The sequence below is a fragment of the Pezoporus occidentalis genome, unplaced genomic scaffold, assembly GCF_034315485.1.
Source record: "Pezoporus occidentalis ecotype Australia unplaced genomic scaffold, CSIRO_AGI_Poc_V1 ctg28, whole genome shotgun sequence".
NCBI lineage: Eukaryota > Metazoa > Chordata > Aves > Psittaciformes > Psittacidae > Pezoporus > Pezoporus occidentalis.
The window spans coordinates 64,209-76,535 of NW_026914718.1; the positions used below are offsets into that span (position 1 = coordinate 64,209).

The 12,327-nt window shown below is 50.8% G+C and overlaps 1 protein-coding gene across 2 annotated transcripts in view; it reads left to right on the forward strand.

The window, feature by feature from the left end:
* The first annotated feature begins 4,780 nt into the window (after positions 1-4,780).
* The window catches only part of LIMD1 (LIM domain containing 1), a 32,789-nt gene continuing 25,242 nt past the window's right edge, over positions 4,781-12,327 (forward strand). For both annotated transcript variants that reach the window (XR_009966059.1, XM_062625314.1), the window contains exon 1: positions 4,781-5,940. Coding sequence is in view for 1 of the 2 variants with exons in the window: in XM_062625314.1 (XP_062481298.1) it covers positions 4,893-5,940 (1,048 nt within the window). In the remaining variant the exon portion in view is untranslated. The remainder of the gene's footprint in view (positions 5,941-12,327) is intronic.

A 12,327-nucleotide genomic window follows, 5' to 3' on the forward strand; every position in this document is an offset into this window, starting at 1 on the left:
CGCACTTTGCTGCCTGTTCCTTCTTCAGGAGGTTTGCAATACATGAGATTTTTCTGAAAGCTTGGCTATAAATGAGGACAGGGAGAGAAATCACTGGGTTTGGGGTTTTTTTTCCTTGTTTTGTGCTTAAGTTACTTAAGTTTTTGGAGGGTTTTTTCCCTTGTTTTGTACTTAAATTACAGTTTTATAGAGAGGGGATTGTCTTTATGTATATTTACTGACCGGAAGAGTACACAAACTGGTTTTGCTGGGTGCTTATTCTGCTTCTTCATTTCTTCAATCCTACTACGATCAGAGCTGATTTTGTATTTCAGGTCTGTGCAGTAAGAGGTGTTGAACCTGAAGCCAGGTCTATCACCAGATAGACTGTGTGGTAAATATGCTATCAGTCCAGGTAACATTGCTGGAACTGCAGCAGTGTGTTGTATTTCTTTATGGAAATGGGATTTATGTCTCAAAGAAGGAGCATAAAGCTGATCACAGTACATCAGAGGCAGTTTTTAGCATGTCTCAACTGTGGCAGGAGGCGAACTGAACTGGAGCATTGTCTCTGTGCAGGAGGGGACAGGATCAGAGCTCTCATCTGCAGCCCAGATGATAAAAGAGATCTTTGCCTGACATGCAGAGGAAAGGTGGGATTTTTTTTCCCTTTCCTGGATAAAATGACTTTCCGGTACCACAAAGCATTCTGCAAGTCACTAACCCCATCTGTCCCTGGAGGCCCCAGTCACACACAACTGTTGTCTCTCATGGCACTTCTCTGACTCAAGCAAGCCCTGGGTTGTTGGGTCTGGTTTCAGCCCTGGAAAGCTGCAAATTGGCATCATCTTCCATCCAAAGCTGCCTCTAGTGTTATGTGTAGGCAGAGAGTTTGAACAACTGGGATTGTCAGTTGTTAGTGTCTCTGAATGGGAGCATTCTTGCTTGGATGTAGTGATGTTGCAGACCAAAGTCCTGATGGTGTTTTTCCATCTGCCAGTCTTCATCTTGGCCATGAGAGATGGAAAACTGAGTCGAGGTCAAGTGGATGCTGTATTTGCAGTCAGGTGAACATGGCCCAAACCTGTGAGAGATTTTGATCACAGGAATCCCATCAGAAATGCCTCCCCAATGCTGGACACCCGGGACTTTTCCATGTATGCTCATCTGCCTGTGCCACACCAGTCTGCTCTCCACTGTAGGCTGACAAGTTGCTTGTTCAGCAAAGGAACATGTCAGTGGGTAAAGCTGAAGTATAGCAAGTTGAATGTTCACATTCTTCCTGCTTGCACTTCTGATGCTCAGCGTGGAACGTTTGGGGCATAAGAGGCTCCTGTATTTGAAGAGCCTGGTCTTCTTCAGTTTAACACTAAGCAGAACATACACAGTTACATGAAGAGAAACATGTGCCTTTGTGCTTGCTGTCTTAGATGCAAGCACGCTCCCTGGGTTGGCTGCAAGGGCAAGGCCCGCAGTCACATCTAAGGCTCTGAACTTCCTTATCTACCAGTAGTTTTTTGCCCTTGCCAAAACCAAGCATAAAAGGTCCAAGGTTCTCCCAATACATCCACCTCCTGCCGCCAGAAGAGATGCACAAGCTGCCAAGCGAGGGCAGTTACTCTCCAATAACTGTGCTGGGTGCCAACAATATGTGAAGCGAAATATATAGAGTTATAGCAGCTGTAGGTGATCCAGTGCACTGCCCAGGAATAATAAACACAGGACACATAACTGGGGCAGAGAAGAGAGTGATCTAATAAAGGAACATGAGGCATTACTGACAATGGCAGCCTGGGTTTGTTTCTGATGAAGATTAAGAGAACTGGCATAACAGGAAATTGTTTTCTGCTACAAAGGGAAATCAATTGTTTCTAAACACACAGCAGTGTAATTAGCAAACCTCACTAATTGCTGCACAACAGACATACAAGTAAGTGTGTGTTGCCGGGCTGGCTAAGCCAAGGGAGTATTGTGAGCGAAAATGTGGAAGCTTTTAGGAATGAATATTTCTCTGAAGTACGTCTCCATCCCTGGAGATCCACATGGCTGGATGAAATGCCAAGGGTGCAATAAAAGGATCTGCTTCCCAATTTTCCCATGTGAAAGAGCATTCAAAAACATCTGTTAGTCAGAGGCTTCTCCTAGGACACGCATGGAAGAACAGGGTGGATGCACTGACTGCATCTGGCAAGTCCACTTGAGGTCCACCAAGCCACGTGAGGCCAATGATTGATGGCAGGATGTCGTCTGACCTGCGGGGTGCTTCCAGCCCACGATTACTAAAGGCCATGTATGTTGATTAAACAGGTCACTGTGCTGTTTGTGTTAATGTGCTGATAAAGAGGCAGGGAAACAGAGCTGGAAAATTCTCCAGGCAGGCTCTTGTCCCGCTAAAAGGCTCTTTTCAGTGGAAAATGGAGAAAACCATGTTCTTTCGGCCAGGGGTAGGAAAAACACTAAAGCCAGCTGTGCTATTCTGGTTCATCTCTCCAGGTGTTGGCCCCATGGAGGGACATTGAAGGGGGACCGGGATCTCCACCACGGCTGATGGTACCTGGAGAGAGGAAGGCAGAGGCTGTTCTCCTTGGAGCAGCAGCCAAGCACTTGGCACCAGCTCTGGCCTTCCTCGAGGAAACCAAGCCACTGCAGCTCAGGGATCTGCAGCCTCTTCTCTCTCTGCTGCTTCCTGGGCTCCTGTTTGGGATCTGTGTGATTCCCCATGGCTCCCCTCAGTTCCCCAAGGTGTGCCCTGGCAGGTTACCCTGCCCTGCCTCAGTTTACCCTGCACAGCATCCCCATCAAACTGACACTGCAGATGCAGTTAGTTAAGGATCACAACCCTGAAAGCCTTTCTGTGATGCATCCGTACTGCTCCACAAAGACAGTTTGGAAAGCTGTCCCTGCGCTGCCCTGGCCCTTCTGTGCCATCACTGTTAATTAAATGACTCTTACCGTTAATTCCCTGCAGAGATCATACTCTGTAGCAGGCAGTTGCCCTGCAACATCCAAGTCTGGACCCATTTATGCCCTGAACAGATACACAACCCAAGCTGCCTCTGCAGCTTGGGGGTTAAATGTGCATGCAGAGCAGGAATGCAGAGGCCCCTGGGGCAGCGGTGGGGAGAAACAACATCTCCCAACCCTGCTCTCTCTCTTCCTGCAAGCTTTTTGGAAGGCAGAGGATGAGGTTTGGCTTCTCCCATGTCCACAATGTCCCGCCCAGCAGCCTGGTCCTGGTTTGATCCTGGCTTTTCCACCTGCGGCAACTTTGGGATCACCTCCTGTGCCACCTTATTCCATCCCTTCCTCCATCACCCTCTTATCTACCCTCCAGCCCTGTGCATCATCCTCCTGGTATAAAGTACCCACCTGGTGCAGATAAACAGTACCCCTGTTAGGAAGCAGAAAGAAGTGTCCATCATTTCCCTATGCAATGCACTATTGAGAGATGTGTTTGCTCCTGCAAGGACCAAGCCAGGCTCCATCCTGGAAATACTTCTGCCTTACACATTGTTCACTGTTTATATTCTAGCTCTGAAGCTTTTATCACTTTCCTGCTGCAACACCCCAGAGCACGTATCTCAGTCCAGGTGGCCATGGCATCTTCTCTAGCCCTGGAGGGCTGTGCCACCCTAGCACAAGGCTGTGGCCACATGCCCAATGGTCCCAAAAGCAGGACCTCAGGGCTGCTTCTCCCCCAGCTGCTGCCTTGCCACGTGGAGCAGGGCTGGGTTACAGGCTGTCAGCATTATTCTGTATGAGTAAATGCAGCATGTAAGCCTTGCCCACAGGGAGAAAGCAGATGAAGTGAGCAGTGCTTTTTTGCTTCAAGGGATAGGGTTTAGAATCAGCTAATTAACTGGCACATAGATTTTGGTCCTGAGCTACAACAGCAGTCGTGGACTTTTCATTTCTTAATAGGCATGGGCTATAAAGCCCACAGAAACTGTAAAAGTGTGGGACCATACCTAATCGCAGTCTACAAGTCCGTGTAGTATTACAACTCCTGCCTAGTAGAGGGTTTGGCTGCTTGCTTGGCAGTACCCGAGTCTCACAGAAAGGATAAATCCAAGCAGGAAACTTCAAAGGTGTTTTGCTGCCTAACGCTGACTGTAAGCGTTGTGAATTCAACACCAAAATGCTTTTGAGTCACTTGGCTGTGATCCCCCTTCGGAGGCGCTTTGCCATCAAACTCTGCTCAGGCGTGCGGAGCCTGGGAGGAGGCCAAGCCCAGTGAGGCAGGTCCTTATCCAAAGGGCTTCAGCATCCTTTTCCACGTCATCCGCACTGTTCTGCAGACAGCTGATCTGATAGGGGCTCTTCATCAGGGACTGTAGCGATAGGACAAGGGGTGATGGGTTCAAACTGAAACAGAGGAAGTTCAGGTTAGATCTAAGGCAGAAGTTCTTCCCTGTGAGGGTGCTGAGGCGATGGCACAGGGTGCCCAGAGAAGCTGTGGCTGCCCCATCCTTCGCAGTGTTCAAGGCCGGCTTGGGGCAACCTGGTCTAGTGTGAGGCGTCCCTGCCCGTGGCAGGGGCTTGGAGCTGGAGGAGCTTTCCAACCCAAACCTTTCTGTGAATATAGTATGAAATATAGTATATTTCCTATATAGTATATAGTAGATTCATATAGTGTGCATATATATATATATAAAGACTATGAAAGGATTTAATCCCCGTTTCACGCCTCGGAAGCGATTTGTGGCGGGCTGGGGGCGTGGCCAAGGGGGCGGGTGGCGGGACCCCGCCACCCGCCCCCTTGGCCACGCCCCCAGCTCCGCCCCCTCCTTGCACGGGGCGCGTCAGGCGTGAGGCGGCTGGCGGCGGGAGCAGTTCCCTGGTCCCGTCGGGAAGGAGGAAGAGGAGGAGGAGGAGGAAGGCGGGGATCAGCCCGCTGAAAGCCGGTCTAAATCATGGCCAAGTACGACGATCTAGGTCTGGAAGCCAGCAAGTTCATCGAGGACCTCAACATGTACGAGGCCTCCAAGGATGGTCTCTTTCGCGTGGACAAAGCTGCCGGCAACAACCCCGAGTTTGAGGAGACCAGGCGGGTGTTCGCCACTAAAATGGCCAAGATCCACCTCCAGCAGCAGCAGCAGCAGCAGGAGGAGATGCTGATGGCAGCACTGAACGGAGGGGCTGCTTTCAACCCCCCCCGGCCCTCCCTGCCTGTGGCACGGGGGTCCAAGCCGCCACCGGCCGCCGCGGAGGGGTCGCGAGTGAGGCCGTACGATGGAGGTGAGGCCCCGGGCAGCCAGGCTGGGCGCTGGGGATGGGAAGCGGAGCCCAACAGGATCCCCAGACCCGCTGTGGGGCACAGGGAGCAACAGGCTGGGACCCCCAGTGACCCTCAGCCCTACCGTGGTGGGCAGGAGAATGGCAGCAAGGGCTATGAGCCGGCGGCAGCCGGGCAGAGATCCTCCTTATCGCATGCCCGGGCCCCCCCGGCACCCTCGGCAGGGACAGAGGATGGGGTACCGGGGGCCCTGCCACAGCAGAGGTCCTCCTCCTTCTCAGCCCCCAGGGCCGGAGGGGACAGCAGCCACCTGTGGTACCAGGGCGTCCCACTGTCCTTCCCCAGCAGCTCCGCGCCCGCCACCCCCAGCGTGGACTACCCGCACACCGCAGCTTATGCCAGCCCAGCCGGACACTTGGTGGCCCACGGTCAGAACCACCGGGCCAACGGCAGCAGCCCAAGCCCAGAGCCGGGCTCCTCACGCCTGGCCTCACGTGGGGTGACGGCTTCGGATGCTCCACAGCCGCTTTTCTCCGAGGGTGTGAGCGGCCCCCGGTCGGACACCGGGCACCCCGAGGGCTCCAGCACGGCCAAGGTGAAGCTGCCCTGCCAGACCCTCCTTCCGCAGCAGGAGCAAGGGCCGTCGGCGGCTGAGCTGAAGCTGGAGGCGCTGACCCAGCGCCTAGAGCAGGAGATGGATGCTCGGCCGAAGGCTGATTACTTTGGTAAGAAGGCAGTCTGCCAGGCGGCGTGAAAAGGGTTCGTTGCGAGGTGTTACTGCAGGGTTTGCACCTGCAGGGTTGTGTTTGCCTGTATGCCTGCGTGGTTTTGCTTTCTCAGTTGCCTGGGGCCGTGGGGTGTTATTTTACTTTATTTATCACAGGGACAGGAGGCTCTTTCTCCGGTGACACCTTTTTCTTTAAGCCTATCTCTTAAATTTTTAAGAGATAGGAGGAGGGGGGTTGGAGATGGGGAGGACAGAGCTGAGAAGAAGCTGGAGCAGCATCTCTCGAAGAGCCCTTTGCTCTTTGCAGTGGAAGGGCGCAGAGCTCAGGGGAGGCTTGGTGGTACTCCCCATGGAGATGGCCATGGCTGGGTGTGCTTGCAGGATCTGTGGAAGAGGAGTTGTTTGGAGATGGGAAGGGTGGTGGTTTCCCAAGCTTGCCAGGATTTCCCCACCAGCCCCAGGTGCTGGTTCCCAACAGCTGTGAAAGGCTCAGTGCATCCTGAAGACTGCAGATGAACAGACACAGTCCTCCCTAAATCTCAAGCAGTACATGTCTCCTGCAGAGGTTATCACTGGTGCTTGGCAGTGAAAAGGGACTGCCTGCATATGAGGATCTCCCAGTGGGACTATTAGATGTCCTGCTGGATTAAAGCAATTTACTGTCCCAGGATGGCAGAAGGTTAGGGGCAAATCAGGTGTTTCCTCTCCCTGCCTCACCACTTCACAGTTTAATAGCAGATGAGATAGTTTGGCTTTGGGGAGGAGGGAGAAGTTTCTGGGAAGGCTGTGAACTCCGCGGTTAATTTAAGGAACGACAGGAGCAGGTCTTCGTGTACGAACTTCCCTCATGATTTTAGACCCGCGGTCAGAGAAGTAGAGGCAGGGCTGGGTTAAACTCTTCAACCTGGTGCAGAGGGAGGGTTGCACGGCGCCCTGTCCGGTGGGGTCTGTGGGTGGCTCAGCAGTGGTCTGTGCACACAGGAGCAGCCATGGGCTTCACACTGGGCTTTGGGGACGTAGCTTGAGGGACCACGTTGCAAACTGTGTGACAAAATGTGTTTCTTGGCACCGGGCACTGGTACTTGCCCTCAGAGAGCTGTTCAGGGGTTGTTTGTCTTGGTGTCAGAGTCTGGATCCAGCCGTGTGGCAGGGCAGACACGTCTGCGTTCTGTCGCAGAAAAGTGATGTGTCGAGTTGCTGCACTGGGAGCGTTTGCGGCTGGAAACGTGTTTTGGCGCTTTCCGTCCTGCTCGGTTTGAATGAGCCTCGTCTGGCGGGGGGGCTGATGGCTGTGACGAGCAGCTGATAACAAAGATGTGGTTGGAACAACAGTCTCGCTGGCGGCAGTGCTCAAAAATCGGAATATAGCGGCGGGGGGAGGCTTTTGTCCTGCGGGAAATGTGTAGTGAACAGGAGTGATCCTGGCAGCACAGCACGGAGAGTCCTGCTGGGCAGGCAGCTGAGTTACAGGTGAGCCCCGGGCAGGGGGGGGAATGGAGGCTGCCTGATCCCTGCGGAATTCGTTTGGCATCCTCCTGGCAGGAGGTTTTATACCAGGGTGTAGTGTCTGAGAAATCTGGGGAGGAGGAGAGGGAAAATCAGAGCAATGCAAGAAGTTGTTCAGAGCCTCAGCTCTGTGAGGGAAGGCTCAGCAAATCTGCCCTGTAGAGAACCAAGGAGCAGGAAAGGGCAAGTACCAAGGTACTTTAATGCTGGCCCTCATTCCCCTTTCTCACTTTTTTCATTTATTCATAGTCGCCCTACTTCCTTTGGAGGGATAAAGGACCCAGCTGGTGGTCTGAATCTCTTTGCTATGCTGTGCCCTCAAGCTAGCAAACTTTAGGATGGAAAATAATACTTCTGTACAACAGTGATAAAAAGGATCAACAGTTTGTTTTGTTTCAGGCTTTCCCCCAGTGAAGGGAAGTCTAATGTAACAACTTTGCAGTACTAATACAGGAAATGAAACCAGGACTAAAGCGTGAATGACCAAAGTGTTTTATCTAAAATGCTTACATCTCTCATAATTTTGGGTGCTGCTTTTGTAACAAAGGGATATTTTAAAGATAGGTTCTTCAGTCTGTCTTGTTTTTCCTTCACTGAGTGAAAATGAGTGTTTGTAGAGGAAAACCTAGGAAAGGGTAAGCTAGGGACTAGACATAATGTAGGTAGGATGTTCTGCTGAGAAGTAACAGACAGTCTGGTTATCTGTCAGCACCAGCTTGCTATACAGAATACTTTGGTGTGCTCCAAGTACGTATAACAAGGAAACAAACAAACAAACCCAAGAGAGTTTTAATTTTTCTGCCTTTTTAATAGCGGCCTGTGTGAACAGCATGGGCTGCACATGTCCCTGGAGTCATCTGGATTCTCCAAGAGTGCTTTTGCAGTGCTGACTTGATTTGTGTGGGCTGTCGAGGAGGACATAGGCAATCCCAGGAATCACCCAGGACTTCAACTTGGGGGGGGGAAGTCCTGAAATTGCTCCCTAGAGAGGCTTTCATTCAGTCATTCATTCCTTCAGCAGAGCAGGGGCCTCATGCCCCTTGGAGGTGTCGCTGGAAGCCAGCTTAATTTCTGTTCAGGTTTTTGGTGTACCATTTCCAGGGGCCATCCAGCAGTGAGGCACCTGAATCCCACAGATGTTCCTTTGGATACACCAGCCTTCATCTAACTTGGTGAATGGAAAGATCAATTAACTAGGAGGGATTGGGGGAGTTGCAGCTCCTCTACTAGCACCATATTTTGGGTTAGGTGAGGTGACACCATAGCGAGGAGTGGTACTGGATGAGTTTCCAGGTAAGACCTGGGCTGGCGCACAGCCAAACTGAGGAGCTGCCTGGAGGTGACTTGATAGGGAAGAGGCCTGGCTGAGGGGCAGCAGGATCTGCAGAGAGATTTTACCATTGTTTTAACTAAGCCTGTGGTACCACACAGCTCCTTGGTTTGCAGGCATGGGTGGGTGTTTTTAGAGATGTAACGCGTAACATCGTGGTTTTATGTGTGCTTATTTCACAGAGCTAGATGAAATCTCCATCTGATGAGGACTATCTACACCCTTACCTAGAGCTTTTTTAAAAAATAATTCTTTGAATAGTTTTCTTGTTATAAATGTTTGTTAGGTGTTGATCAAGTTCTGGCTTCTTTTATTTGGAGCAGAGCTGGTAAGTTGCAGGTATTTTAGGAGGGCCCCAGGCATCTTGTTTTGCAATGAAATATTGGGATGCTTCCCAGCAGTCAGGCAGAGTAAGATCTGCTAGTGAAGTCTGCAGTTTTCTTTTCCCCTTGGCAGAAGTAGAGCAGTAGCTGGATGACTGAAGCCTGTGGAGACCTGGAGCCCCAGCACCTCTGAATTGGTGTGATCAGCTTGAAGGCCAACAGTGCTCTTTTGAGGTCTTGTCTACAGTGAAGTTAGTGTTTTACCACTGCCAAAACCACAACATGTTTTAACTTTAAGGCTGTACACAGCTGTGGACTTTACTGAACCGTGCTGCTGATGGTACACCAGGATGCTTTGGTAGTATCAAGGATAATTTCAGGGCTGCTGGGTGGAGAATTTCTGGTTAAAATGAAAGTTCTTCTGAGGTTTCTTTTGTATGTGGATGATGATTTCCACTTGGGAATGAACAGAGGTATCCGTTACTGCCTGCTCCTAGGCTAGAATAAAATCACCGAATCATAGAATGATTTAGATTGGATCATCCAGTTCCAACTCTCTGCCATGGGCAGGAGCACCTTTCACTAAACCAGGTTGCTCCTGACCTTGAACACTGCCAGGGATGGGGCAGCCACAGCTTCTCTGGGCAACCTGTGCCAGCACCTCAGCACCCTCACAGAAAGAACTTCTTCCTTATATCTAACCTCAATTACCCCTCTGTCAGGTTAAAGCCATTCCCCCTTGTCCTGTCACTACATGCCCTTATAAAAAGATGATGCCTGCCTGCAGCACAGAGGAGGGGGAGGCAGGATGAGGTGGGTCCTGGGTGGAATGAGGAAAGCTGAAAGGATCACAGCATGTGGGCTGGTGGGTGTGTGCAGATTGCAAAGCTTATCTCACTGCATGGAACCAAACAAATACGTATTCGCCTGGGATGCTGCTCTTCACGATTACAGCAGTGTGTGTGCTTCTCCTCCCTTCCTCTGGGGACCTCAGCTGGGCTTGCAAACTAAGGAAAAGTCTACCAAAAGGAAAGAAGAAGGAGTTGAGGCAGAGGAGCAATAGGTCTTTCAGCCAGGATATTGTGGCAGCGGGGACTGAAAGGAATAGGAGCCTCATTCATGTGGCACTGGAGTTAACATTATCTCTGACATTGCTATAGGGTACTTAAAATGTCACTGACGTGAGTTTGATGGCATTTTTATACTTTGCTGGCAGTGTGTACTTGTTCTGCAGCTAAGTCAGGGGGTCAGGAGCATGGCATGCAAAAATGGTACAGAAAAATTGCACTTAACAGCCCTGTTTTTTGGGGGGGCAGGAATTACCTGCATGTCTTTGCTATCACTGAGTGACAACCCAGTCACCCGGTGGTGAATGGCACCAAACTGCCAGGCTTTTCAGTCACTGAACCTTACATGGGCCTCCAGATCTCCTTGAAATCCACTCTTCAGCAAGTGCGATTGCACAGTAGTGGGTAAAGCACACAGTGTGTGTGATTTAGAATTGGATGTAGAAATGACTGACTTAAGGTGAGCCATGGGGAGGTGGCATCAGGTTCTGGAGACAGTCTGAAGTAAAACCTAAAGAACTGAGCATCACATTGGGTATGACAGGGTGAAGGCTTTTCTCAGCAGAGTCTTTGGAAAATGTGAGTGCAAGTGGGGGGCTTGGTTCTCCTGGAATAAATAGATGGGTTGCTGAAGCTGTGTATTCAAAATGCAGAACCTGTGTCTTCAAAAAGGTCCTCATGAAGGACTACCAGGAGGCATCAGGGTCTGCTTCTGGATTTGCCATGTGTGTGGCTGGGCAGATGGAAAGGATGATACCAGAGGTATGGTTGTGCAAAGGTTCTGGAGTTTCTTCCATGTACAGCTGTGCATTCTTTGCTATAAATCCAGCCTCCTGTAAGGAGGGGACAAAAACCAGTTATGTGTGATGGAGAAGAGTCAGGCTAGTTGTGGAAGCGCTGCGTGTATGGAGTAAGTGGAAAGGGTAGGACAGACTTACTCTTGCAAGTGCTGTTTCTGCATTAGCTACATATGCAGACCCACACCACCAGGATGGTCCTGCTACTGCATTCCTCTTATCTAGAGCTCAACTGACATTGCAAGGAAATCTCACCACTGAAGCAGCACACTGTCATGTGTGACCCTCCAAAATCAAGCAGCAGTTGTAGCAAACCCAACCAGGAGCATGTGTAGCAAAGCTTGGCTCTCCTGGATGTTGCTAAGAAAGGGGATACTGCTGAAAAGTTAATAGTAACTAACTATGGTGAGCATGAAATAACAACACTTAGAGGAAAGGCTTTGAATTGGGCAGTAACTGGAAATGCACCTGTTGAACTTAAAGGGTGGCACTGACATCTGAGGCTGAGCACCGGGTTTGCTTTAATTTCTGACAGCCCTTGAGGTCTGCATTGGACATGTTTGATCTTGTGTGCTGAGGCTGTTCCCAGTGGCAGCCCTTCTCCTGGTTTGCAGTGCCGAGACAGAATACAGCAGGCACTGGGAAGTGGCTTCCAGGGCATGTTTTTCGGTCCCAGCTCTGCCCCAAAGGTCCCTTTGTTGAGGCACTCAGCTGCAGCGCAGGCGGTTACTTGCTGCATGATGCAGAAGGGAACAGAGATTCCTTTGTTGTGCGGGGCCCGGCTGCCCTACTAGCAGAAATTGAGCCGAAATCAGCAATTCCCATCTCTTTCCCTTTTGAAATCTGGCTCACATTCTGCCGGGGTACTCAAGCGTGAATTTACCTGTGCCATGCATGTGTTTCAGGCTTGTCATCCTGGTGACTAAAAGAAACCTTTTATTTCTCCTTAATAACATGTTACTAGCATTGTCTGAGGTTCCAAGTTGTCATTTCGGAGGGGATATCTCCTCAGGTCACTGCTTGCATAAACCATGGCTCTTGGGATCCCTCTGCTTCCAACTGAGGACAGGAGTTGTTGCTAAAAGCTTTTCTATGCCAAGAAAATCACCCAGAGCTGCTGACTGTTGTCAGCAGCATGTGGGGCTGGCCGGCTGGTGCTGGCCAGCGTTTTAACTCTCTTCCCTGGCTAGCAAAAAGCACGCTCAGCACTCTTGTCAGGAAATCACTGGAGCAGGGCACAGAGCCCGTTTTGCAGCAGGATGGGGCTGGATGTGGCCTGTGCTGTGCTGCACTGCCTTCCATCAGGCTGGCTTCACACACGTGTTCACCGTCCACTGTCAGCAGCAGGTATTGCTTTTTGCT